The 25,870-nt window shown below is 45.9% G+C and overlaps 1 protein-coding gene across 2 annotated transcripts in view; it reads left to right on the forward strand.

The window, feature by feature from the left end:
- The first annotated feature begins 1,902 nt into the window (after positions 1–1,902).
- Auh (AU RNA binding methylglutaconyl-CoA hydratase) overlaps positions 1,903–25,870 on the forward strand; it is a 93,956-nt gene continuing 69,988 nt past the window's right edge. Inside the window, exons 1-3 of one of the 2 annotated variants that reach the window (XM_051194276.1) lie at positions 1,903–2,103; positions 12,496–12,563; positions 12,676–12,763. In XM_051194276.1, coding sequence (XP_051050233.1) covers positions 1,917–2,103; positions 12,496–12,563; positions 12,676–12,763 — 343 coding nt within the window. In that variant the 5' untranslated portion in view covers positions 1,903–1,916. The remainder of the gene's footprint in view (positions 2,104–12,495; positions 12,564–12,675; positions 12,764–25,870) is intronic. The other variant, XM_051194277.1, reaches the window with a different exon arrangement.

The raw sequence follows: 25,870 nt of genomic DNA on the forward strand, positions 1-25,870 counted from the left end.
TCACCCCTGCGCCTCCTATCTGCCTAGAGACTTCCAAACCAAACTGGAGAAACCACAAGTGGTAACACTAACAATTTCAACACTTAGCAAAAGAAACATTGCTATCAGAAAAAGGATACAACTTAACTTTAAAGAGCAACTTCCTAAGTGGCACTTAACAAAACTCACAGTGGAGGCTGTCTCAAGGTCATGGTCATAGCAGAGGCAGACACTTGCAATCCCACTGGCTCTTTCCTTCTGGATACAAGCCCGGCAGGTGGAACATTGAGGGTGCCAGACACAATGTGTTATATCAGAACTGTATGGCCAGAGTGTAATCTACTAGTCTGGGAGGACTGGAAATACTCTAAAGAGACATTCTGTCTCTCCCTTTAGCTTTCGTGAAATAAGTCCCCCCCCCCCCCACACACACACAAGGAATCTCATGCTGGGAGAAGGAAGACTGAATCTGGGTATTTCCCAGACAATGCCAGGTTAACAACGGGAGCAGGCACACATTAGCCCGGACTGCCTGGCTATGCATGATTTTGTCTCTCTACTTAAACTTGAACTGAAGGACTGTAGCATTATTGAGACTCTTCATCTCTCTTCCTCGTATGGACATATTTGAATCAGTCTCCCATTTCTGCTTTAAACTATTAATTTCAGTGATTTTAATTGGCTTACTGAGGACACGTGGTGATGGAGCCTGGTTTGTTGGAACTCTGAGGACACAAGTACCTACCCCTTACAATCCAGTAACAGTGGTACCATTTGAAGACACTATTCCTAAACTGGCTTTCTCTGAGAGGAAGCTGGAAGAAGCCAGATAGCAGGAACGTCTCAGAAAAGGCACCCTAACAAGTAAGTATCTTCACAGGACTGTCCCGAAGTCTTGGGAGGAGCCCTAGGCTCAGAACTGCAATTGGGCCTGAGCTCTGGCTGAGCTTTCCTTGGGGTGGGCTCTTGTTGGGACACTGTCCTCCAGGAAGTCCCATAGGTGGTTAGGAGGGCCCACTTCCCTATTTGCTGCTTTTCCCTTCACTAACAGGCACATCTAATGACAAGCAGAGGTTCCATGTTGAACTGCACTCTCCATCAATCAAATGTGAGGGAATAGAGCAAATTTGATCACCCTTCTGCTCACTTAACGCAATGACCCTGTGATGAGAGTCATTAATATTGGAGCCTGAGGTCCTGGCAGCTCTGATAGACTAGATTCAGCCACCTGTCTTTAATAGGCCAATTAGAGATTAGCTCAATGTGTCCCCATTGGGAAGAGGAACAAAGGGGTCCTTGTCCCCCAGTCCATCTTCAAGGTCCTGATACGAGGTTTAGGTTTAAGTAGAGGACAAGGAGTATATCTAGCTAGATAGTCCTGGTCAAGGCTAGGTTCCACCCTTCACTGACCCATCATTATCTCCAGTCTGTCCTGCAAGGTGGTCTGACAAGTTGTCACAATTGTGTGACACCGGTCTGGAGAGAAGTTCCTCCTCTGACTGGCCTCAAGGCTCCAAACTGCCCCGTCCCCACTTGGAATTCCGGAAGGAAATTCCATTTGTTTGTGGGTTTTTTAACAGTCTGATATCCAAAGGGATGGTTACATCTTTAGAGTATCTTCCTTACTGCAGGGATGGTCAGTCACAACCCTAGACTATGGCCCAAGGAGTATAGGGAGGCAAATCCTTCTGGAACTTGAGAACGAGTGTCCCTTTAGCGTATCCACAGCTTTAAAGATGTCTCTTCTCTGTGGTGGCAAGAGAGTAATGTCACACTGACAATACAGACCTGGTCCTCGGTAACCACCTGGGCAAAGAGGGCCTGGGCGGGGCCAGACAGCAAGGGGCGGGGTCAGGACGCCAGATACCCGTCGTGCGCGTGCGCGTTTTCAAGCGGGGGCGGAGCCTGGCCGCGGGCGCCGGCTGTAAACAGACAAGATGGCGGCGGCGGCTCCGGGCGCTCTGGGCGCCCTGAGAACGGGTCGCGTCCGCCTGGTGGCCGCGTGCTGTGCACGGCTCGGCCCGGTGGCCTGGGCTGGGAGGCCCGCCCCGAGGAGGGGCTACAGCTCCGAGGTGAAGACGGAGGACGAGCTGCGCGTGCGGTACCTGGAGGAGGAGAACCGAGGTGAGCTGAGGGCAGCGCGGGCGAGGCCGCGGAGGTCGGCCCGGCTGTCACTGGGACCCGAGGGGTACGGTGGCCCTCCCGGTTCAGTGCGCACGGCGATGCTGATCGCGCCTGGGGTCTCTCCAGCCAAGGTCAAGGCCGGGGGTTTTAGTACTGGGCCGGGGTTGCTTCTTGCTGTGTAATAGCTCCTTGCCACCTCAGGCGTCAGTGCAGCGGGGATGCCTTTTATTATGCGAGAGACTCTTAAATTAGACGCATTATTTTTTTCCTTTTGCACATTTTACCTCGGCGAGTTAGTTTTAGGGGACTGCTGCACTCCGCTTAAAGAATTCTGGGCACTTTATTTATTTATTTATTTATTTATTTATTTATTTATTTATTTTTCCTCGCTGAGCTTCGTGGGGGTAAATACAAGATATTCATTTTGTCCTTGGGCTCCCTGTTCTGGGTGGAGACAGTTATATTACTGCATGACAGAGGGTGGGGAGCGATGGAAAGGTAAGATGTAGAGGAATAGTGAGGAAGTTTCTTCTAGTTGCAGTGTTGGCTTAACTATAGGGTGGAGAAGGTGGGACAGGGTATTGCCCAGGAAGGAAGAGAGGACCATTCATTGCATTTTGACGTCCACTCACAGATTGCTGTCATCTGTTACGTACAAGTGGAAAGTAAGTCAGGATGACTGTCTTTTAAGAAGCTCTTCCGTCTATGGAAGGCCAGATGATGCTTGCTTAAAGGCTTGCTGAAAACCCTGCAGGATGCAGGGTTTATCTCTCACTGTGTAACCTAGGCTGCCCTGGAACGTTAGATCCTCAGACTGGAGCTCTGGGATCACAGGGTTGAACCGCTGAGCCCACTCCAAGGCATTCTATAGGCAATGGAAACTGAAGGTTCTGCGGCAGATTTCCCTGCTCTCCAGCCATCGAATGTGTCAAGCAGAAGGATGAGATGAGATGGTTACCGTGCCCCATGAATAGGTAGTCTGTGCAAGATGCTCAGGAGTATGGGGGAGGTCATTGTGTTCCTTGTTCATTTAAGCCATCTAAGACAATGAAATGGTCAAAACGATGGAGATACGTATTTGGGAAGCCACAGAGACAAGTCTGGTATGGCAGAGTAGCAGGAAGCCTAGCTGGGAGCTTAGACAGGCCTAGAATCATAATCATAAAAGCCTCGAATGCCAGTCTTTTAGGTCAGCTTAGTTGTGCTGGTGTTCCAGTTAAGTTGTATGCTCCAATGGTGGTTTACTTATGAAGGGTTTGGGAATATGGCTAGCTGTATGTAACAAATCCTGTGTGCATTCGTGAGTGCATGTTCAACGCAGATCCACGCAGAATATCTTTAAGTTAGGATGTGATCAGACCACAGGGGAAGGTAGCGCATGGAAGATGCTTTTGATAAACGGAAATATTTTCCATCTATCTCAAATGTAAATGTTGGAAATTAGGACGCCTGGGCCTTAAGCATGCTTTGAGGCTTGGCAGAAATGACAGTGCAGGCTTTGCTTTGTTATTTATTTATTTATTTATTTATTTTTACCACTGAGCTAACTGTAAGAAGTGTAAAGGAAACAATGAAGGATGGGTATCACAGGATGGAGTCTCTAAAGGGTTGGTGACATGGGGTTAAGAGAGACACTGAGGCAGATTGTTGTTGTTTTAGTTACTAGAGTTTTGCCATGAACAGACAGACAACAAATAGCATGGCAGGGACTCAGGAGAGTTCGGGTCCTGGCAGCAGAGATGCACAGCTTTGAGGGGGTTCTGAAGAGGAATCAGGGCGTCTGAGGCAGGAGTGGTGGTCTCCTGCAGCTCTTTGGGGGTGGCTGTGGTTTCACAGCAGGATCTTGTACCCAGGCTAGATGATTCCCAGACAGGAGGTAGGGAAAAGGGTGTGGCTCAGACTGTGTTCACCACTACCCGCTGTGATGTAAACTCACCCCTTCTTCAGGCGAGCAAAAGCCTGTGCTCTCAGGAGGGTGCCTGGTGGTACCCAGGAGAGGGAAGGAAAAGGGGCAGCTGCAGGTACTGTGGCCAGAGTGGATTATAACGTCACGTCCTTAAGATCTCCTGGTGGTTTTGTCAGAGTGGTGGGCCCAGACTTTGGTCCTCTCAGCCTTTCAGGAACATGAGAACCCTCTGGGACCAGAGAACACCAAGCTTCGTTTGTAATGTTTAGGCCAGTGACAGAGCTAGGTGTGTGCAGAATACTGCAGACTTGCAGCTGTTGTCAGGGCTGTGTTTGTGACTTGCAGTGGGGTTCCTCAGAGAGTCACATCTCCCTGGTGTTTATTTCTTCTGACGTCTTTGTCCATTCCACTCAGTTTTAGAGTAGCCTAGTGGTCTTGGCTGGCAGTGTGCTGTCCCCTCCCCCCATCTTCAGTCACCCTCCTTCCCGGCTTACTGCTTACTCTTCATGCTGATGTGCTGGGGATCTTCTGCTTGTCGGCCTTCTCCTCCTCTGGGCCGCCTCAGCCCGAGCCCTGCAGCTGCTCCTTACCTTGCAGTTCTGCAGCTCTTGCTGCTTAGGCTTCTGCACATGCCTCCTGGAATGGCTTCTCCCTGCCCCTAGGAACTTTTCTGTAGTGTGGTAAGCTTGGGCTAGCTATAATATGGCCCATTTTGAAGATGTCTTTGTGAAACTGTTGGGACAGTTTCCAGCAGATAGCACCAACAAGCAAGTGAACAGAAGAGTCATTCTTGATGTACCCTCTCCATCCTTCACTCTAGATGCAAAGATCTGATGAGAGACTTCTTTGAAACCTTCCATGGTGTTTATTTATGCCAGTTTTATCCATGATAGGCTGGTAGACACGGCAGAAGTCTGCTAGCACATCTTTCTTCATGTTCTAAAAGCTATATTTCCATGTATTTTATGAATGTGTGAATTATCTCAATAATAAAGTTACAGAGTTTTGAATTATTGAGGTATGATTGACGGGCTACAATATTCAACATATACGGTACATCTTCACAGTTGTGCTTGCTCAACAGAATCCAAATTTAGATCATTTTTACTTTTGTTTTTTAAAAAGATTTGTTTGTGTATATATACACGTTTGTGCATGTGTGCCTATTTGTGCATGTGCGCACACTGCTCGCTGGAGCTGGAGTTACAGCAGTTTCGAACCCCTTCATGTTGGTGCTGGGAACCAACCTCTGGTCCTCCTATAAAAGCAGCAAGTGCTCTTGACCACCAAATCATCATCTCAGCTTCAATTTTAGATCATTTTCAAAAAATCAAACTCAATACCTCTAGTCATCTATAGGACACTTAACTTGCTCTCTTTCAAGACCCCCTGTCCCCCAGGAAAAAATAAAAGGGGACCATGTCTTTGTTGTCTCTATAAGTTTGTCTACACTGACTGGCCCTGTTTTTGCTTCTCTTGTTATGTTACTTTCGTTTTTCCAACTTCTCATTGCTGATATGTAGGAATCCTCTGGAGTTTTGTTCATAGACATTTCATTGTGTGCTTTGATAACTTCTTTATTTGTTCTAATACTTTCTGCATTCCCCATATATGGCATGTCGTTTGAAAGTGTGGCTTTGCTTTGTTGGGAATGTCTTTTTCTTGCTAATTTACACAACCTGATTTACTTCATGCTACTGCTCTGGGTCTGTGGAGAACAGCGCCCAGACTTTGCTCACCCAGTCTGAATCAGTTGAGGAAGCCTCTTCCATTTGTAGATGGAATTTTTATTTTGTTGAATTTTATCAAGCACTTTTTCTGGAGTAATCTTGTTTTTTCTTGCTTAGCTTGCTGGTGTAATGAATCACTTTAAAGGCTTTTCAGTAATGTCCCACACCTCTACCCTGGAGTAAATCCCATGTGGTTTTGTTGGATTTGATATGCTTGTATTTTATTTACATCTATATTTAGGAGAAATATTGGTCTTTAGTTATCTGTTTCTGCAATCTGTATCTGGTTTGATGCTAACCTTGTAGACTGAGGTAGGACATAGTCTGTTCGTTTCTATTTTTCACAGAGCCTGTTGAGAATTGCTCAAGTTCCTTGGTTAGAGGCTTATCATATTACCCATCTTTAAAAAACACCCTTTTGGGGGCTAGGTGGATGGCTCAGCTCAGGTGTTAAAGTGTTTACCATGCATATGTGAAGACTGGAGATTGGACCCTCAGAGCCACCCAGACTCCAGGCAGGCTTGGTGTTGTCAGTATTGTGATCCCAGTGTGTGCAGGTAGAGAGAGGGAATCACAGAGCTCAACTAGACAAAGCTGGCAGGCTGGCTCTGGGTTCAGTGGAGAAAGTGCCTCAATGTAGAGGATACCTGATAGACACGCACACACAGATGCACACATGCACACATGCACACATGCACCATACAGGTACACAAAGGCACACACAGATACACACACATAGATACACACATGTGCACATACACATACACACGGATACCCACATGCACAAAACACACATGCACACAGATATACACATGCACACATGTGCACATACACACAGATACACACACGCACACAGATACACAACAGACACACATACACATGCACACATATACATGCATACACGTACACACATACAGATACACATGCACACAGATACACACATGCACACACGTGCGCACATACACATACATACATGCACACAGATACACCCATGCACACATACACATACACACATGCACACAGGTACACACATGCACACATACACATACACACATGCACACAGATACACACATGCACACAGACACACACACACCCCTTGCTGTCTGGTTGAACTTTTTGTGCTGATTTTTGCTTTTCCACCGTCTTTGATTCTGCCATTGTTTCTGTTGGTTTTCATCTCTCCCTTCCTCTACATTTAATTTGCTGTCCTTGTTCCATTTTATTTTCTTTCTTTTTAAAAAATTATTTAATTTGTTTAATTAAAAATTTATTTAATTAAAAAAAAAAACATGTGCACTGGTGTTTTGTCTGTGTGAGGGTGTTGAATCCTCTGAAACTGTAGTTACAGACAGTTGCAAGCCACCATGTGGGCGCAGGGAACTGAACCCGTGGAAGAGCAGCCAGTGCTCTTAACCACTGAGCCATCTCTCCAGCCCTCACTTTCTTCTCTCTCTCTCTTTTTTTTTTTTTTTCTTTACATAGCTTTGCTGAATAGTTCACCCTGCCTAGAGCTGTGATCTTGTTCAGCCTCCTGAGTGCTGAGATTACAGGAGTCACTACTGTGGGTTAAGGGTTTCCACCCTCAGTGCAGTCTGTCCCACTGATGTGTCCTTGAGCTTGAGAAGAGGGTAAACTGCTGTGGCTGGGTGGATTTCTGCCTTCGGAGAGTAGTCGGGGAAGCTTTTGCAGTCAGTGAGCACAGCTGCAGCTGGGCCTGTGTGGGTAGAAGTGATTTACAGTCTGCACTGGTGTGGGGTGTGGGCTTATCTCTTCCCAAAGCTCTGTTGGTTCTTCTATGAGTACGAGCCCATTAAGGAGTTTGGTAGATGTCTTGGAGGAGCAGGATCCCTGCATTATGGGATGCCCTTTTCTTTTGGGAGGCTTTTCCTTGCTCCGAAGTCATCTTTCTGAAATTATATACCAGCTCTAGCTTTCTTTGATTAGTGCCAGCATGATTTACCTTAAAAACAATAATAACGTGTATCTTTAGAGCCAGCCACTGGGCCTTGCTCAGTATGCACTCTGATGAGTTTGTTTTTTTACTTATTTTTAGGTGCTGGGCCAAATGTAGGGCTGAATTCATGCAGGGCTGAATTCATGCAGGGATAGGCTTTCCACCAGCTGAGCCCTTTCTCTGACCCCTGGTGATCTCTTTAGGTCTTTGAAGCCTAAAGTTACTATTGAGATGATTACTATGTATCATGTCTGTGTTTCCTGTTGTCTAGTTTCTTCACCCTCACCCCATGGTCTTGTGTATTTAGGTGTTAAGTGTGTGCCTTTTTTGGCCTCACATAAAACACAAACAAATTAACAACACATTAAAAAAAATCTATCACAACCAGGTGGGGTTTACTCTGGGGATGCAGGTGTGGGTCATTATTGAAAAGCATTTAAAGTGATTCACACCAGCAAGCTCTGTAGGAAAAAAACACAATTATCCCAACACACGTAGACAAAACATTTGACAAAATTCATCATGATGGAAACTCTGTACAAACAGAAGGATGTTCCGCTACGGATCTGGGCACCAGCAACATCAGGACCCAAAGAATGGGGGGTAGAGAGCCTCACTGAGGAGTCAGCAGCCCTTCAGCTGCACCCCTTGGTCTTCTGTATTCAGGGGTGAAGGTGTGTCCTTTGCTTTTCCCATGAACACCTAGCCATACTTGCATGTCTGTGTACTTCTGCCCCACTGACTTATACTGTTTTGTTCATGTTGCACTTCAGTTACTTTGATGACTAAAATGGCTTTTGTCTGTGCAGTGACATCCAACCCGCACCTCACTGAAAACAGCAGGCAGGCCCTCTGCACACCTTCACTCCTATTTCCCTGTCTGATGGCTTGCTGGCTGCTTTCTCCTCAGCCCTGGTCACTTTTTAGTATTTTCTTGACTTGCTGCATTGCTGCTTTTCAGGTGGATTTAGCACCACTGTGTTCAGAATCAGCTTGTGTTGAGTAGCTGGGAGGGAACTGTTACAAATTACGGCTTACTATATAAGGAAGTGTTTAATTTGTTTAACTGTACTTTTCCAATTTTCAGAATTGTAGGAAGTGTCTGCCGGTAGGATTTGCCCAGATCTTTCGAGGAGTGTCACTTGGTCATCCTTCCAAATGTGATGTCTTCCCCCAGACAGCTTTAAAAACACCCCCTCTCTGCTCCCTTCCTACTAGGTTGTTTCTTACGACTATTTGATTTCATCTTTTAGAGAATGCTTTTTATGGTAGTGGTGTTTTTCATGTGCTTTTTGTTTTTAATTGTTTCTCTCTTAATGTATTGTTAAGTTCCCTTAAGTTGCCTATTAGAAAAGTTGATACAGGGCTGGAGAGATGTCTCAGAGATTAGGAGCCCTTGCTGCTCTTGCAAGGAACATGATGTGGTTCCAGGACCCACTTGGAGGCTCACAACTTCCACAGCTCCAGTTTTGGGGTTCTGATGTCCTTTTTATGATATCCATGACACCAGGCATACATGTGTACAAATATACATGCAGGCGAAACACCCATACACCTAAAGTAAACCTAAGCAAATTTCAAATTGTTGCCTTTCTCGTGCACATCTCAATATTAAGAATCACAGGCACTTGTGTGTTGGACTTGTGGATTGTGACTCCCTTTGGAGTATTTTCCAGACTGTTGATTTTATTGTGGGTATCAAACAGGTTATATCAGTAATTTTCAGTGGTTTATTAACAAAATTTTTTAGTAATAATGATTAAGTTGGAAATACTTTTTAAGTAAAAATATACATCTCCATGATAAAAGTTAAAAAAAAAAAAAAAAAAAAAAAAAGCAAGGAAGCATGCCACATTTTCAGGCACTTTCATCAAAGTGTCTTTAAACCTGCCCTGAGTTCTGCTGTGACTCACAGCATTTCTGGTTATGCTTTCTGAATTACTATCCTTATTTTGAGACAACATGGAACATCAAGTCCCCTTTTGTTTCACATCAAAAGATGTGGCGGCTGGGGTGTAGCTCAGCTGGTGCAGTGTTTGCCTGGCATGCAGGGAGCCCTGGGCTCAGTCCTCATTGATGCAGAAGGTGGGCATGGTGATGAATCTGTTACACCCCTTTCCCCCCCTCCTCCCCACTACATAGTGAGTTCAAGGCCGGTCTGAGCTACTTGACATCCAAGTTGTTTAGTTATGAAGAGTTGTGTAGTTAGCTAATTCAGTCACCATGAGTTTTGTGGTGTATGATAAACCTGTATGAACCTCACGTCTTCAGTTTACCAATGGTGTAGTGTACCGATGGTATAGCTTCCCGTTGTCTTCTTCCGTGATCCTTTCTAGAGTGATACCCACAGATACCTGCTGGTGGATTTTGCTGATCTGTTAGGTATGTCTCCATCCAGCTGGCAGTCAAGATTAACCACCACACATGCATGGTCTACACTGAACTCCTGGGCCGTTGTCCAAGTGAAACGTGTTTGTCAGTTATAGTTAGGTGTTCTGTCTCAGCATGGACTCCATTGGTGGGTTATGCTCTGGGTTTCTACTGAGACACCACGATTCTCTATGCATTCTTGTCGGACCTTACTTCCCTGATAGACTTAAAGTCTGCTTGTTTTGCTGTTTCTTTAGTTTTTACTCCTTAGGTCTGAGTGAAGATTTCCAGTGCTGGGCTGCGAAGTGGAGTTCCTGTTCTGTGGTTTGATGCTGTAACCAAATGGAGTTCTTTTCTAAATTTAATTTTAGATTATTCATTGTTAATGTATGAGGCACAAGCATTGCTGCATTCATTAATTAGCTCTGTACCTTTTTGTGTGTGTGTGTGTGTGTGTGTGTGTGTGGGTTTTGTGGGATTTCCTTCATATATAATCATGCACCCTGTAAGTAGGCAAAGTTTCTCTCTCTCTCTCCCTCTCTTCCTCATCCTCCCTCTCTCCCTCTCCCCAAGTTGCCTTGAGCTGAAGACAGGCTTTTCACCTTGGCCTGAAAGGACATTCTCTGACCTGCACTGCCTTTCTTCACTTTGGTGCTCTTCTCTCCCTGGCCACGGTCCCTCTGTGGCTGCTTTGTCCTTTCTCCTGGGCACCCTCTGCTCGGAATTCAGTCCTTGTGTTACTTTTCCTCTTGACAGAGTATCTGACAGTCATGGTGGAGGTGAGGAAGGGGTCATTTTGGGCTGGTGGTTTCAGAAGGTGCATTCCTTGGTGTTTAGGGCCCATCATGCCTGTGGGCAGAGCACCATAGCGGCAGGAATATGTGGTGGAGGGAGCTGTTCACTTCATGGGGACCGTGAGCAGAGGGAGGGAGGGAAGGCAGGAAGAAACCAGGGTAAGATAAGATACAGCTCCCAAAGACACCACACTCGGTGACCCATCTCCTCCAGCCAGGCCCACCTCCCACCTTTTCCCGTAATGCCATCATTGTACTGAGACTCCATCAAGGAATTATTAATTCATTCACTAGGTTGCAGCTCGTTGGAGTGGTCACAGCCACCCGTAGAGGTGTGCTTTACTAGTTCTCGGCATCTGTCCAGTCAAGCCTTCCCTGTGCATCCAGCTCTGGCTCATCTCAGCAGTGTCTGGGGGAGCCTTTCCTCAGCCTTCTTTTGCCCCAGGCTGTGTCAATTTGGTTAGAGTCAGCATGCACCATTCATGTTGGTATGTGTTTAATGGGACAGCTGAGTACTATACTGTGTCCTCAGCACATCTGGCCTGAGTGACTAAAATGTCTTCACATGGAAACTGAAGCTTGAATGCATGTAGTGGCGCTAGATTTAGGTGTGGCGCTAGATAGCTACCTACTTGCTAATGGCACATATTTGACCTCTCCAGGATAACTGGAACAGAATGGTGGCCACCTGTGGGGTTGCTGTAGGATTAGTGAGCTAGTATACCCAACGCTGTGGGCCCTGGACTGCAGCCTTCAGTCAGTGCGGGTGTAGGCTTCCCAACCTGTCACAGTCACAGTCCCCTGCAAGCTTTTCTCCCATCAGTGTTTGGATGTGTGTAGTTTGCCTTGATTTAAGTGAAAGTTTGTGCTTAGGAGAAGGTTGAGTGCAGGTTGTATAGAACTTCACATCTACAGTTAAGGCCATCAAATCCAGTGGTGAATTTTGTGTATGGGATCGGTTTTAGAAATTTGGTCTGACAGTTGCAGCTGGGATGGAAAGCCTGGGTTCAGATGAGAGTTTGAGAAAACGGAGAGTGAGCAGGGAGAGCTTTTGCTTTAGGGGAAAATAATGAACTTTGTTTTATTTGGGTTGAGTCCACATTGCTTGTAGCTGTGAATGGAAGTGTCATCGGGTTAAGTGTGCTGGGCAGAGGTCGGGAGGAAGCCTGGCATAGAAGTTCTAAGACTCTTAACAGCAAGGAACAGTGAGCTGCCTGTGGCTGGAGCAGCAGCAGGAAGTAGGTAGGTCAGAGGCCTGCGTGCAACAAGGCTATTACTTGTGGACCACTTACTGGACGATGATGAATGCAGTTGTGATTGCTGGTCTCTACTGTGCCCTCCTAGTCTTACTAGTGATTCAAACCCATAAAACCTGCAGATTCCTATTGTGTTGCTTTCAAGGAGAAAAGTTGAAGGGCCCATGACTCTCAGATTCTCCCCTGAGAATGACATATTAAGAAAAATAAGTGCTTGCTTTGAAAAGGAAGCTATAACTGTAAAAATAAAGACCCGGCTTTGTAAGAAGCCTTGATGAAGATGGCAGATTGGTCACATGCCAGGCTAGTCAGCTATGCTCTGCAGGCTCCCAGTGCACCCCACTAACCCACGTGTGTGTACTTTTCTCCCCTCCTTCACTAGGAATTGTGGTGCTTGGAATAAACAGAGCTTATGGGAAAAATTCAATCAGTAAAAATCTTCTCAAAATGGTGAGTGTGAGAATAAGCTGTTTGCTTCTAATATTAAGATACTTTGTTGACACAATTTTGAAAATGATATTTTTTCCCCTTTTTCTTCTTTCCTCTTGCTACTTTGGTTCAGTTTTCAAAAGCTGTGGATGCATTAAAATCAGATAAGAAAGTTCGGACCATTATAATCAGGAGTGAAGTCCCCGGGATATTCTGTGCTGGTAGGTAAAATAATCTGTTATTGTTTTAGATTTATTTTCTGTATGTGTATGTGTGGATCCATATGCCATGTGTGTGGGTACCTATGGAGGCTAGAAAGAGAAGGCTGGATCTCTTGGGGCTGGAGCTACAGGCATTTGATGGAAACTAAACTCCCTTGAAAGAGCATCATGAGGGCTTAACCACTGAACCATCTACCCAGCTGAGCCATCTACCCAGCCTCCTGTAAGGGAGTCTTACTGTCAAACTGTGGGCTGGTCGCATACTTCCTCTGCAGTGGTCCATTCTCTCTTAAGATATTCTGTGGTTTGAACTATTACCAAACACTCATTTTTGTCTCCCTTTTTACAGTTTCATAAGAAAAGATTATTCTCAGTCTATTAGCATTGGAAACACACTTTGGCAACATGTGGATTGTTTTAGGAGTTGAAAAAAAAAATGCTTGGCGCCATTAAGATAATTATTTGTGGTAAATGAACAATCCTTGTGAAACTTCAGTGGGAGAAACCAGGTCTCAGGTCACAGTGCTCTGCTCTGTGCATTTGATTGCTCAGAAACACTCGAATGGCAGTATGTGCCTTATTACAGATACTTGGGTGCAGGCCTGAGCTCAGAAGGTTGCTGTGTGTGCAGTGCCTTCCAGCCCGTGAGTGTGCCTGTGGGTCACAGTGTTTTCACACTAGTTACATGGTTGTGCTTTCTGTCAGTGCCACATTTCCCCAGAATTAGAGGTTGTTATCTTGCAGTTTACCTCTGAGGCCTGGGGTGGAATGAATCTATTTCCCCTAGTAAACAACCGAGGCGATCCTAACCAATAAGCAAGCAATAAAACTAATGTTTTCAGTAAAATATGGACGGGGTGATTCCCCTAATCATTCACGGGAACCATCTGTAGTGTTTCATTCATCGCACGAGTGTTTATTTAATGAGAAGTAACTGCTGTGCCTGGGCCAGCTCTGAGAACACAGGGGATATTTACCGTTCTTTTGGAGGCTCATGCCCTTCACGGTACTCATCTTTACAAGCCTGGCTTCACCCCAAACTACTGTAGAATTTTATGGGATTTGGGCACATCCAGTACTGATGAGTTATGTTTTGACCAGTAAGGTTTTACTACTTCCTTAAAATGCAGCATACCTAAAAAGGTAACATTTTACTGAGTGTGTAACTCAAGAGGATGATTCCTGCCTTTACATATGGGGACCCATTTCAGGCTTCTGTTATCTGTGTGCCTGGGAAGGTTGATGGGATGGCTGGTTCTAGGATCTGTCCCTGCAATTCCTTGTTCTCCCAGAATTCCAGTGTCTGTGGAGCTGACTGTTGTTATAGACAACTGCATAGTGTTTACATGCAGCATCCCCCCCCCCCCAGGTACTTTAAATCATCTCTGGATCACAGTACAACAGCTGTGGAAATAGTGGCAACATGTCATTTAGGGAATGCACACAATGAATTCAGGTGACATTTCCCCCACAAATGTCTCTGTCTTCTCGCTTAGCTGAACTGAGGTTGTGGAATTCGTGAATGTAGGAGACTTGCAGTGCACAGGCCAAGCCTGGTTCCTAGGAACTTAGACCCAGAGCATTTGTTAGGATTCTTAGCTTGTGACCTTCAGGACTAGCTACAGTCTGGGGTGGAGGGCTATGAGGGAATGGCTCCGAGGCCTGCTGGAGCTGTAGGGCAGCTGGTTGGGAGTGTGGAGTGCTCTAGGGCTTTTAAGGCACAGTGTCATGAATTCTAGACTGGAGATGGTGACATTCCAAAGGTAGAGCACTTCATGTAAGCACACCATCCGCTGGTACTGACAAGCCTCCTGATTGCCCCACGGTGATTATTCTAGCCATCCTTGGCTTCCTCTTTGTCCCACATCTCTGGGTGATACTGTCTGGATGAGACTGGTGTTTTGGTACAGTTGTCCATTGCAGGCTATGCAAATACAGTACCATGCACTCACTATTTGTCATGTTAAGTCAGCCTGATTGCTTTATTCAGAGTTAATCTACTATCTGGTTTATGTATCTTAAATGTTTTGCACAGTCAGGGTATTCACATTTTAATTCATAAGTGGTTTTTGTTTAGTTTGGCTTTTGTTTTTCCTTCTGTGTTCTGTCAGATACTCAGGGTTTGTACTACAGACATTTTTGGGGGCAGTTTGTTTATTGTCCTAATCCTCGGCTTTTCTCCAAAGGGCATCCTTTTCATAAACGTATTTGAGATAGTCCAGATGCTCTGTTTGTGAAATACAATTCTGGGTCACCAAAGACATCTAATTGAGAGAATATGTAAGCTAATATAATTGTAAAGTCTTAATTTCAGTCAGCTGTGTTTGTTAGTTATTCAGCATGCACCTTGTACCCCACCAAAGCCTCAGTTACCTATTCTGGAGTACTGGAGACAATAAAACCTAGGATCTCTGCCCATCTGGATGCCCTTTGAGAGCTCTGCCTGTCTGCCCCTCTGGCTGGCGGGGCACTCATCTCCCCCTCCCTGTCCCCTATTCTCTGCTGGCGCCTTGTTCATTTCTGAGGACTTAAAGCATCTGGAGTGGTCTTGCCCCTGGTTTCTGGAACACAGGAAGCTGTCGTCTTTGAAAATCCTGTTTTGTGGTCTCAGGACCCAATCTGACCCTGCATGCATTTACCCCAGCTCATCCCTCTGACTGCATTCATTGACTGTGTGTTTTTAGGGGCTGTTGGCTTGTGTCTGAGACCATGCTCCTGTTTACTGACAGTGTTCCCAGCCGTGGGCATGGTTTTCCCTCCTTTTCTCCTAAAAACTGTGTGAAAGCGGGGACTTACTGCATGCATTATGGAAAGGGTCCCCGCATAACATCAGTGCTTGGGCTGGGTAGTCTTGACTTCCCCTTTAAATCTCTTCTGTGGAGTTGAAACTTTATTTTACTTACATTTCAAATCAGAATTTGAAAAGCAGATTCTAGAGCAAAATAGTGAAAACGTATATAAAGAGAAGTCTTGTTGCCTCACCCTCCATCCCGTTCCCCCTCCTCCAATAGGCATTATTCCATTTTTAATTTTTCTGTTGTATTTCCTTACTAAAGCACACAGATGTCCACGTGTAAATGTGCCAATTAGAATGTTAAGCAGGCACTTAGGGTGATGGCCGAGCCACAGTGTGGGATGCTAACATCGGAGAGGGTGCATGCAGATATCTCTGGCGTTACCCCACCTGTGTGGACTGGGAGAAATACTTTATCTTGAAACTTCATGAAATGGCAAGTTCATTTCATGGTATTAAGCATATCTTTGATGCCAATTACTCTAAATAAAATACAGAGTGTATTGGCGTGTTTTTCTGTTTTGATAACTGAAATTGTGGTGGTAACAGAGTTCCTGAATTGTTGCTCAAACTGATGACGGGAAAGGCAGTGACTGAAGTCAGATAAGCCGTGTGAAGCCAAGGGCCTCTAAGAGTGGGTGCGTGGTGAGGAGTTCTGATACTCCTGTGCTTTGGGCGGAGCCCAGGGCTGTCCTGTCCAAGACCTTGGTGGTTTTCTTTACCTTGACTTCTGACCTAAGACCTTAGGGGAGCAAAGCCCCCTAAGCTCTTTGAGTCCGTGTGCTTACCTGCTGTCCCAGTGGCTCTGCAGGCCAGGCACATTGTGTGCTTCCTTGTAGGTTAGAGCCAAGCTTGTGGGCTTGTGGCTGGCCTCTTTGGAATGTCACCAAGAGATTTGAGGTGGGGGGGGGGAGGCGTGGGGATCAGCCCAGTGTGGCCTTGTCTCCTGTGCTTTACAGGACTTGTATATTTGATTTTAAAGTTCATCTCCATCCCCCCCCCTTACACATGCATAGTACTCTAAAGTCTATTATTTGTAGATGTTTAAGATCTGTTCAGTTTTTAGTAATGTCACCTTTAATGAAATTATGGAAAAATTCTTTAGTCCAGGCAGCAGGACACATAGAGGCTTCCGGGAGCTGGTCCCTGTTTGTCCTTGTGAATGCCTGGAGCTGTTTTTACCATCATGTTCTGAAGTGAAAAGGTAGCTAGCTTCGCCCTTGCCCTGTGGCAGTTTCTGAACAGATGACACTCAGTTCTTGGTAGCAATTCCTCTGTGCAGGAGTCTAAATTGAGTGTTTCACTGTATGACACCAGTGTGGGTATTTTCCCCCAAAAGCCAAGGTCGTTTTGCTTCTGCTTTTGAATTCTAGTAAATTGTGTTATGACTAAGGACTCCTCACTAACATCGTCAGCACACGTTGTTAAACGCTGTGTGTTCAGATTTCATGACGGGAATAGAACGTGGGAGTCTGACTAATGAAGAAATCTATTTAAATGGTTGCTTCAGTCTTTGGCTGTTGCCCTGGTGTGTTAATATAGTCAGGGCTGTATGAGTGAAGGGGCACAGGGTAATTCTGCTGTTTTCTGTTACATGCAGATTTTTACATAAAACATTGCTAAATATTTCAATGAGGCTGTGAATTACTTGTGATGACATTTACCACTTTTAAGTGTGTAATTGATGCTTTAGCCATGATGATACTCGTGGTGTGCTGTGCCCATTTGCATAGCTGTCTTCCCTATGTGACCCCTTAAAAGGCTACTTTGTCTCCCCAGACAAAGGTGTTTGGAACACTGCAGGGGAGGTCATTTGTGTCTGGCCTGTTTGCTTGTGTGCTCCAGTGATTTATATTTTCCTGTTGAGCATTGCTTCCTGAGCTGCTGGCTTTCTGCTCAGCACATGGTATTTGCCTGAGGGTTTTACTTTTTAATTTTCTGTGGACCACATTTTCACCCATCACTGTAATGAAGTAACAGAGATGGTGAACTCTGAAGGAGGAAAGGGTAATTTCTGTTCAGAGTTTAGAGGTTTCAGTTCCATGCTTGGGGGCCTTTGGTTGGGCCTGTGGCAGCTCAGGGCATCATGACTGGGATGGTGTGAAACATCTTGGAGAGAGGTTCACATTTAAACTACAGTGGTTTCTGGAACATTCACAGAGAAGTCTTTGTCAGTGTATGGTTTACCTCTGTTGGGCAAGTACTCAGGGATGGGGTTACCAGGTCTTATGTAACTATGCCAACCATGTACAAGGTTCTCAGTTAGAGGTCAAATCACAAACAAAATGGGACCCCCTCCCAACTAAGAAGTGCTGTGTGTGTGTGTGTGTGTGTGTGTGTGAGAGAGAGAGAGAGAGAGAGAGAGAGAAAGAGGAAGAGACAGAGAGTGTGTCTGAAGTCTTTCTCTCTCTCTCTCTCTCTCTCTCTGTGTGTGTGTGTGTGTGTGTGTGTGTGTGTGTGTGTGTAAGAGAGAAAGAGGAAGAGACAGAGAGTGTGTCTGAAGTCTCTCTCTCTCTCTCTCTGTGTGTGTGTGTGTGTGTGTGTGTGTAAGAGAGAAAGAGGAAGAGACAGAGAGTGTGTCTGAAGTCTCTCTCTCCTGCCCTGAGTCCTGCTATGCATCCTGCCACACACATGTTGCCACTTGGCATTGTGGCTTTAGTCTGCATTTCTCTAATGAGTCTGAGCATCTTGCCTTGTGCCTATTTTTTTGTATAATGCAACTTCAGGTATTTTCTCTGTCTGTCCCTCCCTTCTCCATCACTACTTCCTCTTTCTCATTCATTGTTTCCTTCTGCCCTGCTCCTCCCTACCTCCCTTCCTCCTCCTCATTCATCTTTATAGGTGTGGTCTCCCTGTGTAGCTCAGGCTAGCCTTGACCTCATGATTCTCCTGCCTCAGCTTCCTGAGTGCTTGGATTGTGTAGGTGTGTACCACCGACCTTGGCTTCCACAGTTTTATAGAATGCCTCTTTACTGAGTACAAGTTCCTTATTTATATTTGAAAGAACTATCTATTCTTATCTATGCTTTACAAGTATTTTTCCCCACTCAGTGGCTTTTCTTTTTTCTTTACAGTTTGTTTTTGGCTGAAAACTGATATCAAACATTGTTTAATGATTTGCACCTCTCTGGTGGCTGCTCCAGAGTTACAGCTCCTTCTCCCAACTCCTAGTGCTTCCTTCCCCTTGGGCCTGGGATGGACTCTGAGTTAGGTGTCTGTATAGTGAAGTAGGGGTTGAAGTGTTTAGGGCACAGTAAAACTGTGTGCAGTTTCACTTTGGTTCTCTGTATAGAGCTCCTTGAGACCATGAAAATGCCTGTGTTTGGTCAAGAGGTGGCCTCGGCAGGGCCTCTAAGTGGACTAGAGGGCTTGATTGGTACCCTTGCCTTCATCTCCTAGCAAGTGGATAGGAGCCAGAAGTTGCCTTTAAGTCATTCATTATAGGTGTTTGTGAAAAGGGCCTGCTTCAGGAGACTCCTCCCCTGGAGCTCATTCATGTGGTGAGGGCCCAGCAGTGAAGGATCTGCCCGCTCCCTTCTGTGGCCTCCTGTGCTGATCTGTTTCTGAAGGGCACCTTGATTGTAGTAGAGTTGGGCATTGCCTGAGTTCTTTGGTTTGTTTTAGCGAAAGAGTTTGGGCAGGGCTTTGAGGGAGACCCCACATTTGCATGCTGGTTGGTCAGAAAGTATGAATTTGTCTTGTGATTGGTGTTTGAGGGAAGACGATCTTGGGTTGACACCTGTGTGTGCTAACTTTGGGAGCTTGGATCAGAGTTCAATTGGATTGTTGGGTACTGGCTTAGCCAGAGAACCAGAGTATTGGTGCAGATCCCTTTGAGATGGCCAGTGTAGACTGTCCAGTTGATAGGATTTAGAGCCACCTGGGGTACTAGTCTTCAGGCAAGCCTGTGAGGGATTATCTTGATGAGGTTAATTGAGGGCTTGTGTTCATCCCTCCCTGCTGCCTCTAGCTGCCCCCCAGTACTTCCCTGCTTTTAGAGATTGTGCCCTCTGACTGAACCAGACAAATCCTTTCTCCCTTAAATTGCTTCATCCAGTTGTTTTGTCACAGTGACAAGAAGACGCCAAGAATGCCCCTTCTGCATCTGGAGTCAGGATTTGGACTTGCTCATAGGAGCCAGAGTGTCACTTACCAAGGAAGGTCAAGTTGCTCAGGGCAGCAGGGCAGGTGGGAGTGGGTGAGGGTGTAACGCCTCTACAGCTTCTTTGGCCCTGTCACTCTCCTGATAACACCAGGTGTGCTTACTAGCAAGTCCTGGGCTTAGTGGTATTAGTGGGGATCTTACGTCCTTGCCCATTGGTGATTGGGCACTCACTTTTAGTTCAACACCCCTGCTCATCCCATGGAGTGGGGTGGGGCTGAAAGCGCTTACCATCTAATCACAGCTTTCATTTTCTGGTGACTAGTCCAGCACCGAAGCTGTGTCCTGTCCCAGGAGAGTCGCATGATCAACATACCCACCAGCGTGGTTGGGAAGGACTGCTTTGAATAACCAAGGGCACCGTGACTTCAGAGTTTAAAGTGAGGGGCTCTCTGTTCCAGAAACTTGGAGTCAGGAACAGACACAGTTTTTTATCATTCCACATGTTGTTATTTATTGATCTTTATTTGACTTATTTATTGCATAACCATGCCCAATTTTTCTAGCAGCCATTTGCTGAAACAACGTTTTCTCCCCATCGAATTGTTGAGAGACTTCACCGAGTCTCTCATGAGATGCTGTGTGTGTGAGTTGTAGCCAGGTTCTCTTTGCTGCCCCATTAATGAACTGTCCTAGTTACTGTGTGATGGGACATTGTATTAGTTTATTTTGTTGCTGTTACCAAACACCTGGGAGTGTATCATTTGAAAGGAAAAGAAGTTCATTTAGTTTTGAAAGCTGAAAGTCAGAGTTCTGGCAGCAGTCAGGTGTGGTCTCTTGGTGAAGGTTCCCTTGCTACATTACTTCCTGGTGGATGATGTTATAGTAGTCCAAGCACATGAGTGCCAGGAAACCAGAGAGCTAGTAAGAACCACCAAGCTCGCTGTTTTATCCCACCTACCTCTTGGAAACTAACTGGTTCCGTGAGAACTGTTTGTCCTTTGAAGCTGTACCCCAGTGATCAGTGCCCTCTGGGCTGGCTCCTCTCACAAATGCCCAACACCACTTCTAAGCACCACTACATGTGGGACCCGGCTCCCCAAATATGAGCCCTGGCAAGGTCAAAATTCCAAACCATAGTGGCCATTTGGTTGAATTTATTTTCACACATTGTGTGTTTGATGCTATGGTAGGTGGTGTTTCTTTTTAATTCCACTTCTAGTTTTTTATTCCTAGCATATAGCTGTCCACACCACTGGTTCTCTTGATGTCTGTGTGAAACTCACGCTTTAGATTTAGGAGCCTTTAGTTGGAGAAGCTCGTTCATTGGTTATAGATAGTCACAGTATCTTTGCGTGAGCTTTTCCAGAAGGTTTGCCTTTCATCCATCCTTACTTCTTGGATGGGGCTTTGGAACAGGTTGAGTCAACACAGTTAGGCCTGTCCTTGGTCCTGTACTTGACCTCTGTGGAAGGCTGGGTCACCACCAGCCAGCTTGCAGCTGATGCTGTCAAAAAGAGAGATTAAAGACAAAAACAAAATAAAAAACCCTCATGGGTGTGAATTTCTAAAGATGTCTAAAGAGTTTCGCTTGACTCTTTAGACAGCTGGGTTTTGTTCACCCTGCTGGTGAATGTTAGGGAGTGAGCCCTGGAACAAGGCCTCTTGGTCATGGTGCATTTGGGCAGCATGGGTTCAGTAGAGTCATGATTTGCTAAAGCAAGGAGTAAGTCTACAGTTAGCTTCACCAGGACAGCTTCCCTCTCCAATGCTAGGGTCACACCAGGCTCAGAACGCTGCTTCTGACTTCCTGGAAACGTATTATGTGAATCCTTAGTACTTCTTCGCTGGTTGGTAAATTTACCAAGGAAGCTGCCTGGCCCTAGGTTTCCTTAGTGGGAAGATTTTTAACTGTGTATTTCATGTCATTAGCAGACGTAGCACCGTTCCAGTTACCTGTTTCTTTTGGGAGAACTTTGTTGAGTTTGTGATTTTTTTTTTAAGTACATTGTTTTGTCAAAGTTTTCAAATTTATTAGCATCAAGCTGTTCCCAGTCCTCCCTGTGCTTTACTGTCTGTGGAGTGTGTAGTTACTCACCGTTTGTGTTTTATTTTAGCGTCTCGTGCCTCCTTCCTTAGCTGTAGGGCTGTAGACCTCACCCCTGTGCTGCACCGGTTTCTCTTTCTGCTTGGTGGTGGTTTTTTTTGTGCCAGGGTCTTCACCTTTGGTCTGCATGGTCTTTAACTCTCTGTGCTCTTTCCTCTGTCTCCCAAGTGCCGAGATTGCAGACACGCCCAGCTACGTGCCCACCTTTTTTTTTTTTTTTTAACCTTGATAAATTTTGTCTCTTTTTCTTAAACTATTGTCAAAATAGTCATTTCACCTATCCTTTTAAAAAGCTAGTTCCGTTGCCTTTTTTTTTTTTTCTTTTCTTTTCTGTTCTGTTGGCTTATTTCTCTATGTGCTTTGGACTTAATCTTTCATTTCTCTTAAGATGGAAGGTCAGATCTTGCATTTGAGGCCTTCTTTTATTGTGTGACCTTTCACTGTTAATGTGCCTTTCCTCTCTCCCTTTGAACACGCCAGGATTCCATTAACTCAGGACTCCTGTCGGTTCCAAGGAAGTAATTGATTGGCTGTCATTAACTTCTAACTCTGTTTCCATTTTCAGCAAACCTACTGAATTACTGTCCTAGATTTTGTACATACCGTTTTCATAGCACGTAGGAAATACCTACTAGTAATGACGTTGCTGGCTCATCTCGCCTTCCACCCCTGTTCACTCAGCACTCCCCGCCCCCCAGCCCAAGTGATCTAAGCAACACTGCTCCTGCCCAGCAGCGCTGTCTGGGTGCAGGCCCAGGCCCTGACCTGCCCTTGCCTGACCTCTGCTCTTCAATGCACAGGGCCCCAGCAGATGTAAGTTGCAGATCTTGTGATGGAAGGCTTTCCTGCTTCATCCCCTGGGTCCATGTAAGTAAGATACAGTGCCCCCTAAAGATGGAGGCAGGGGAACTTCAACAGTGTAAAATGATACTGGGAGCCAGAAGTCACAGTCTTACAAACAGAGGGCTCAAGCCCACAGAAAGCCAGTCTCCGGAAACTGGGAGGGGCATAGATACTTAGCTTACCTACCCTGGTGTCTCCAGAATTAAAGTCCTGCCAGCCCACCTAGAGAAAATGGGTGGACGCATCTCCTCTGTGGTCCCTGCCACAGAGTGTTAGGTTTCATGTGCTCTGGCCACACCCTCTTCTGCCCTGAGTCCTGCCTGCCTTCTCTATCATCACAGCCCATGGATCTTTTTCTCTGCCAGGCGAAGCTCATTTTCTTCCCTAACTCAGTGCACTAAGTGATTGGAAAGTGTTGGCCTCAGACCCTACACCTTAGTGGGGTTTCCTAGCCACCTAACCACCCATTTTCCTTCTTCAAAGTTGATTGATGCTGTAGAATTGGCAGTCAAGTTAAGAGCACTTACTGCAGTTGCAGAGCAGCTGAGCTTGGCTCCCAGCATCCACATTGTCCTCTTATCTACCCCAGTGTATGTACTTGCCTCACATGAATTTACCTGCATGCCTGCGCACACGCGTGCGCGCGCACACACACACACACACACACACACACTTGGAAAAAGTAAGTTCATGTTACTGTTGAGGCAGGGTCTTTCCCTGCTGCTGGAGTTCATTGATTTAGTTTAGCTGGTTGGGCAGCGAGCTTCGGGGATCTTCTGGTGCTCCCCCTGTTTTGGAAGTGTGGTGCCAACTCAGATTCTTGTGCTTGTGGGACCTTCCCACTCCACACCTTACTGATTTATAGCTTAGAGTAGCTTGTTTGTAATATGTTGATTGTAGTGGGGAGAGTTCACAACACTGAAACATACAGTCCTAAAAATGTAGTTTTGAAAGGTATGTTATTATCTCCCCTTCGGTGTGGTTGTGTTGCCGTCTAGATTTAGTTTCCTCATTTCATTTTATTTTGAATATATAAATATTAACTTGGTTTCAGAAGTTAGAGCTGAAAAGGTAACATCTTAGGAAATCTGAATTCTTACTGTTGCAGCTTTACTTTTTTAAATTCTTTAATGTTTTCTGAGACAGGGTTTTACTGTGTAGCCCTGGCTGTCCTGGAACTCACTCTGTAGACCAGGCTGGACTTGAACTCAGAGATCCACCTGCCTCTGCCTCCTGAGTGCTGGGATTAAAGGCACACACTACCATTGCCAGGCATGTGTGTTTACTTTTGTCAGGGTTAGGGGTTAGGATTAGGGGTTAGGGTTAGAATCATTCCGAATTCCTTCCCAGGACTATGAAGGTGACCCCTGTGAGTGGGTGAGTGGGAATGGGTGAGTGGGACTCTTTCCAGGGAAGCCCTGGTCAGTGTGCCTGTGGGCGGGGTAATTCATCTTGTGGAGAAGGGAGCCCTGATGTAGGACGGTGAGATTTGGGTGGCTGGCCAAAGCGGAAGTTGAGAATGAGGGCACATTGGGGAAAACCGCAGTGCTGTCCATCTTAGCCTTGAGTCTGGTGGAACCCTGCACCACAGCTGCTCTGTGCTCCAGCTGGGGCCTGCCTCAGGATTTCGTTAGACAGTTTTGTTAAAGATGAAGACTTTCTGTTTAATTAGAGTCTGGAGTGTGTGTCCTGGAGGAGATCCAGGCAGCTCATTCACAAGTGTTGCTGGAGATCTGGTCGGTCACCAGGTCCCACACCAGAAGGTCCCTGAGAGCCTCGCTTTTTCCTTAGCGATATCTGCTTGCTTTCTTTTACTTCATACTGTCTAGAAATTTCCTCTAATAACCAGTCTAGCCTTTAGGACCTCTACTGGTCAAGGTCACCCCCCCCTCTTTAAAGATATTACAAGAGTTTACAAGAGTTTATGTAGCAAAAAGTTCCATATATGCTGTACTATCTCATAGTAAAACAGGCCATTTTGGGGTGCAGACTTGGACCTCTGTGCTGAAAAGCCAGTTATTCCTAGGGTTCTAACACTTGCTTTTGCCTCCTGTGGCCACTGTCCCAGTGTTTTCTGTTGTCCACTAGTGCCAGTCTCCACACACCCCATTTACAAGGTTCATAAAGGGGTCAAAGCCCCTCGGTATTCTCGGATGATGCATACCAACATTTGATTTCAGTGATAACTTCTTGTCCATAAATCTCTTCACCTTGGGAGGATGGACCCTGTTCATGGCAGCACTTGGGCAAGTGTGGGCTTGGCTGTGAAGGAGGGGCAGCTGTGACCACAGGCCCTGCGGCTTATGGTGACATCTACAGAGGGGAGATAGCATTTCAGTGGAACCAAGTTATCACTGTTTAACTGACATCTGGTAGGTGATGAGCTTACAACATCCTGCAACAGAAAAAACTCACAAGTGGCCCAGAAGTGTGGCCATCAGGTTCCTAGAAGCTAGTGACTCTGAGTTGGGTCTGGCATGCCTTCACAGCCACCAGAGATTCTAGCACCTCCAGGCCTCATCCACGTGTGCTCTGTTGATAGAGTATGTTTTTCCTACCATAGGCCAGAGCCTTCAGGCCACTGGATTAGCTAGCCAGGGCCTACCCAGGGGGTGTCTTGGGACTGGGGGCTCTTTATATTCATACTCGTGGTTAAAGAACAAGGTAAGCAAATGGGAGCGAAGGAGGGGAGGGGATGGGAAGGAGGTCCCTCCCCTAAACTGTCTACCTGAGGGCCCAATTTGAGGGCTGGGGCAAACTGTGGAGTGCTTGTCTGCCATGTACAAAGCTTTGCTTTCTTCTCATAGTGCATTCCCATAAGCCCAGCAATTGGTGGAGGCAGGTGGTCACAAATTCAAGGTCATCCTTGGAGCTCAGCAAATCTGAGGTCAGCCTGCGCTTCATGAGACACTGTCTCAACAACTCAAAGGGAAGCCTGTGCTGAGGTTGGAGGACATGTAACATTGGGAAGGGGCCTAGAGATTCTTGTAAGTTTCCATTTCTGAGTTTTGTAAATTTTATTTACTTCCTGAGTCTGAAGAGCCTCCCCAGGAGGGGCTACTTCAGTTCTGTTGCCAAGCAACAGAAATGTATGGCTCCTGTGCATTCTTTCCTAAACTTCCCAGCTGCTCAGTAGGTTACAGGGTTGAGCATGTTCTTTCTGAGTTGCCCTTCTTCTACAAAGGAAGTCAGTTCCAATCTGTGCTTTATTCTCCAGGGAGAGGGAAAAGCCTTTGAGTTCCTGAGGGAGGCCTTACAAGT

The sequence above is a fragment of the Phodopus roborovskii genome, unplaced genomic scaffold (genome assembly GCF_943737965.1).
Source record: "Phodopus roborovskii unplaced genomic scaffold, PHOROB, whole genome shotgun sequence".
NCBI classification, from domain to species: Eukaryota; Metazoa; Chordata; class Mammalia; order Rodentia; family Cricetidae; genus Phodopus; species Phodopus roborovskii.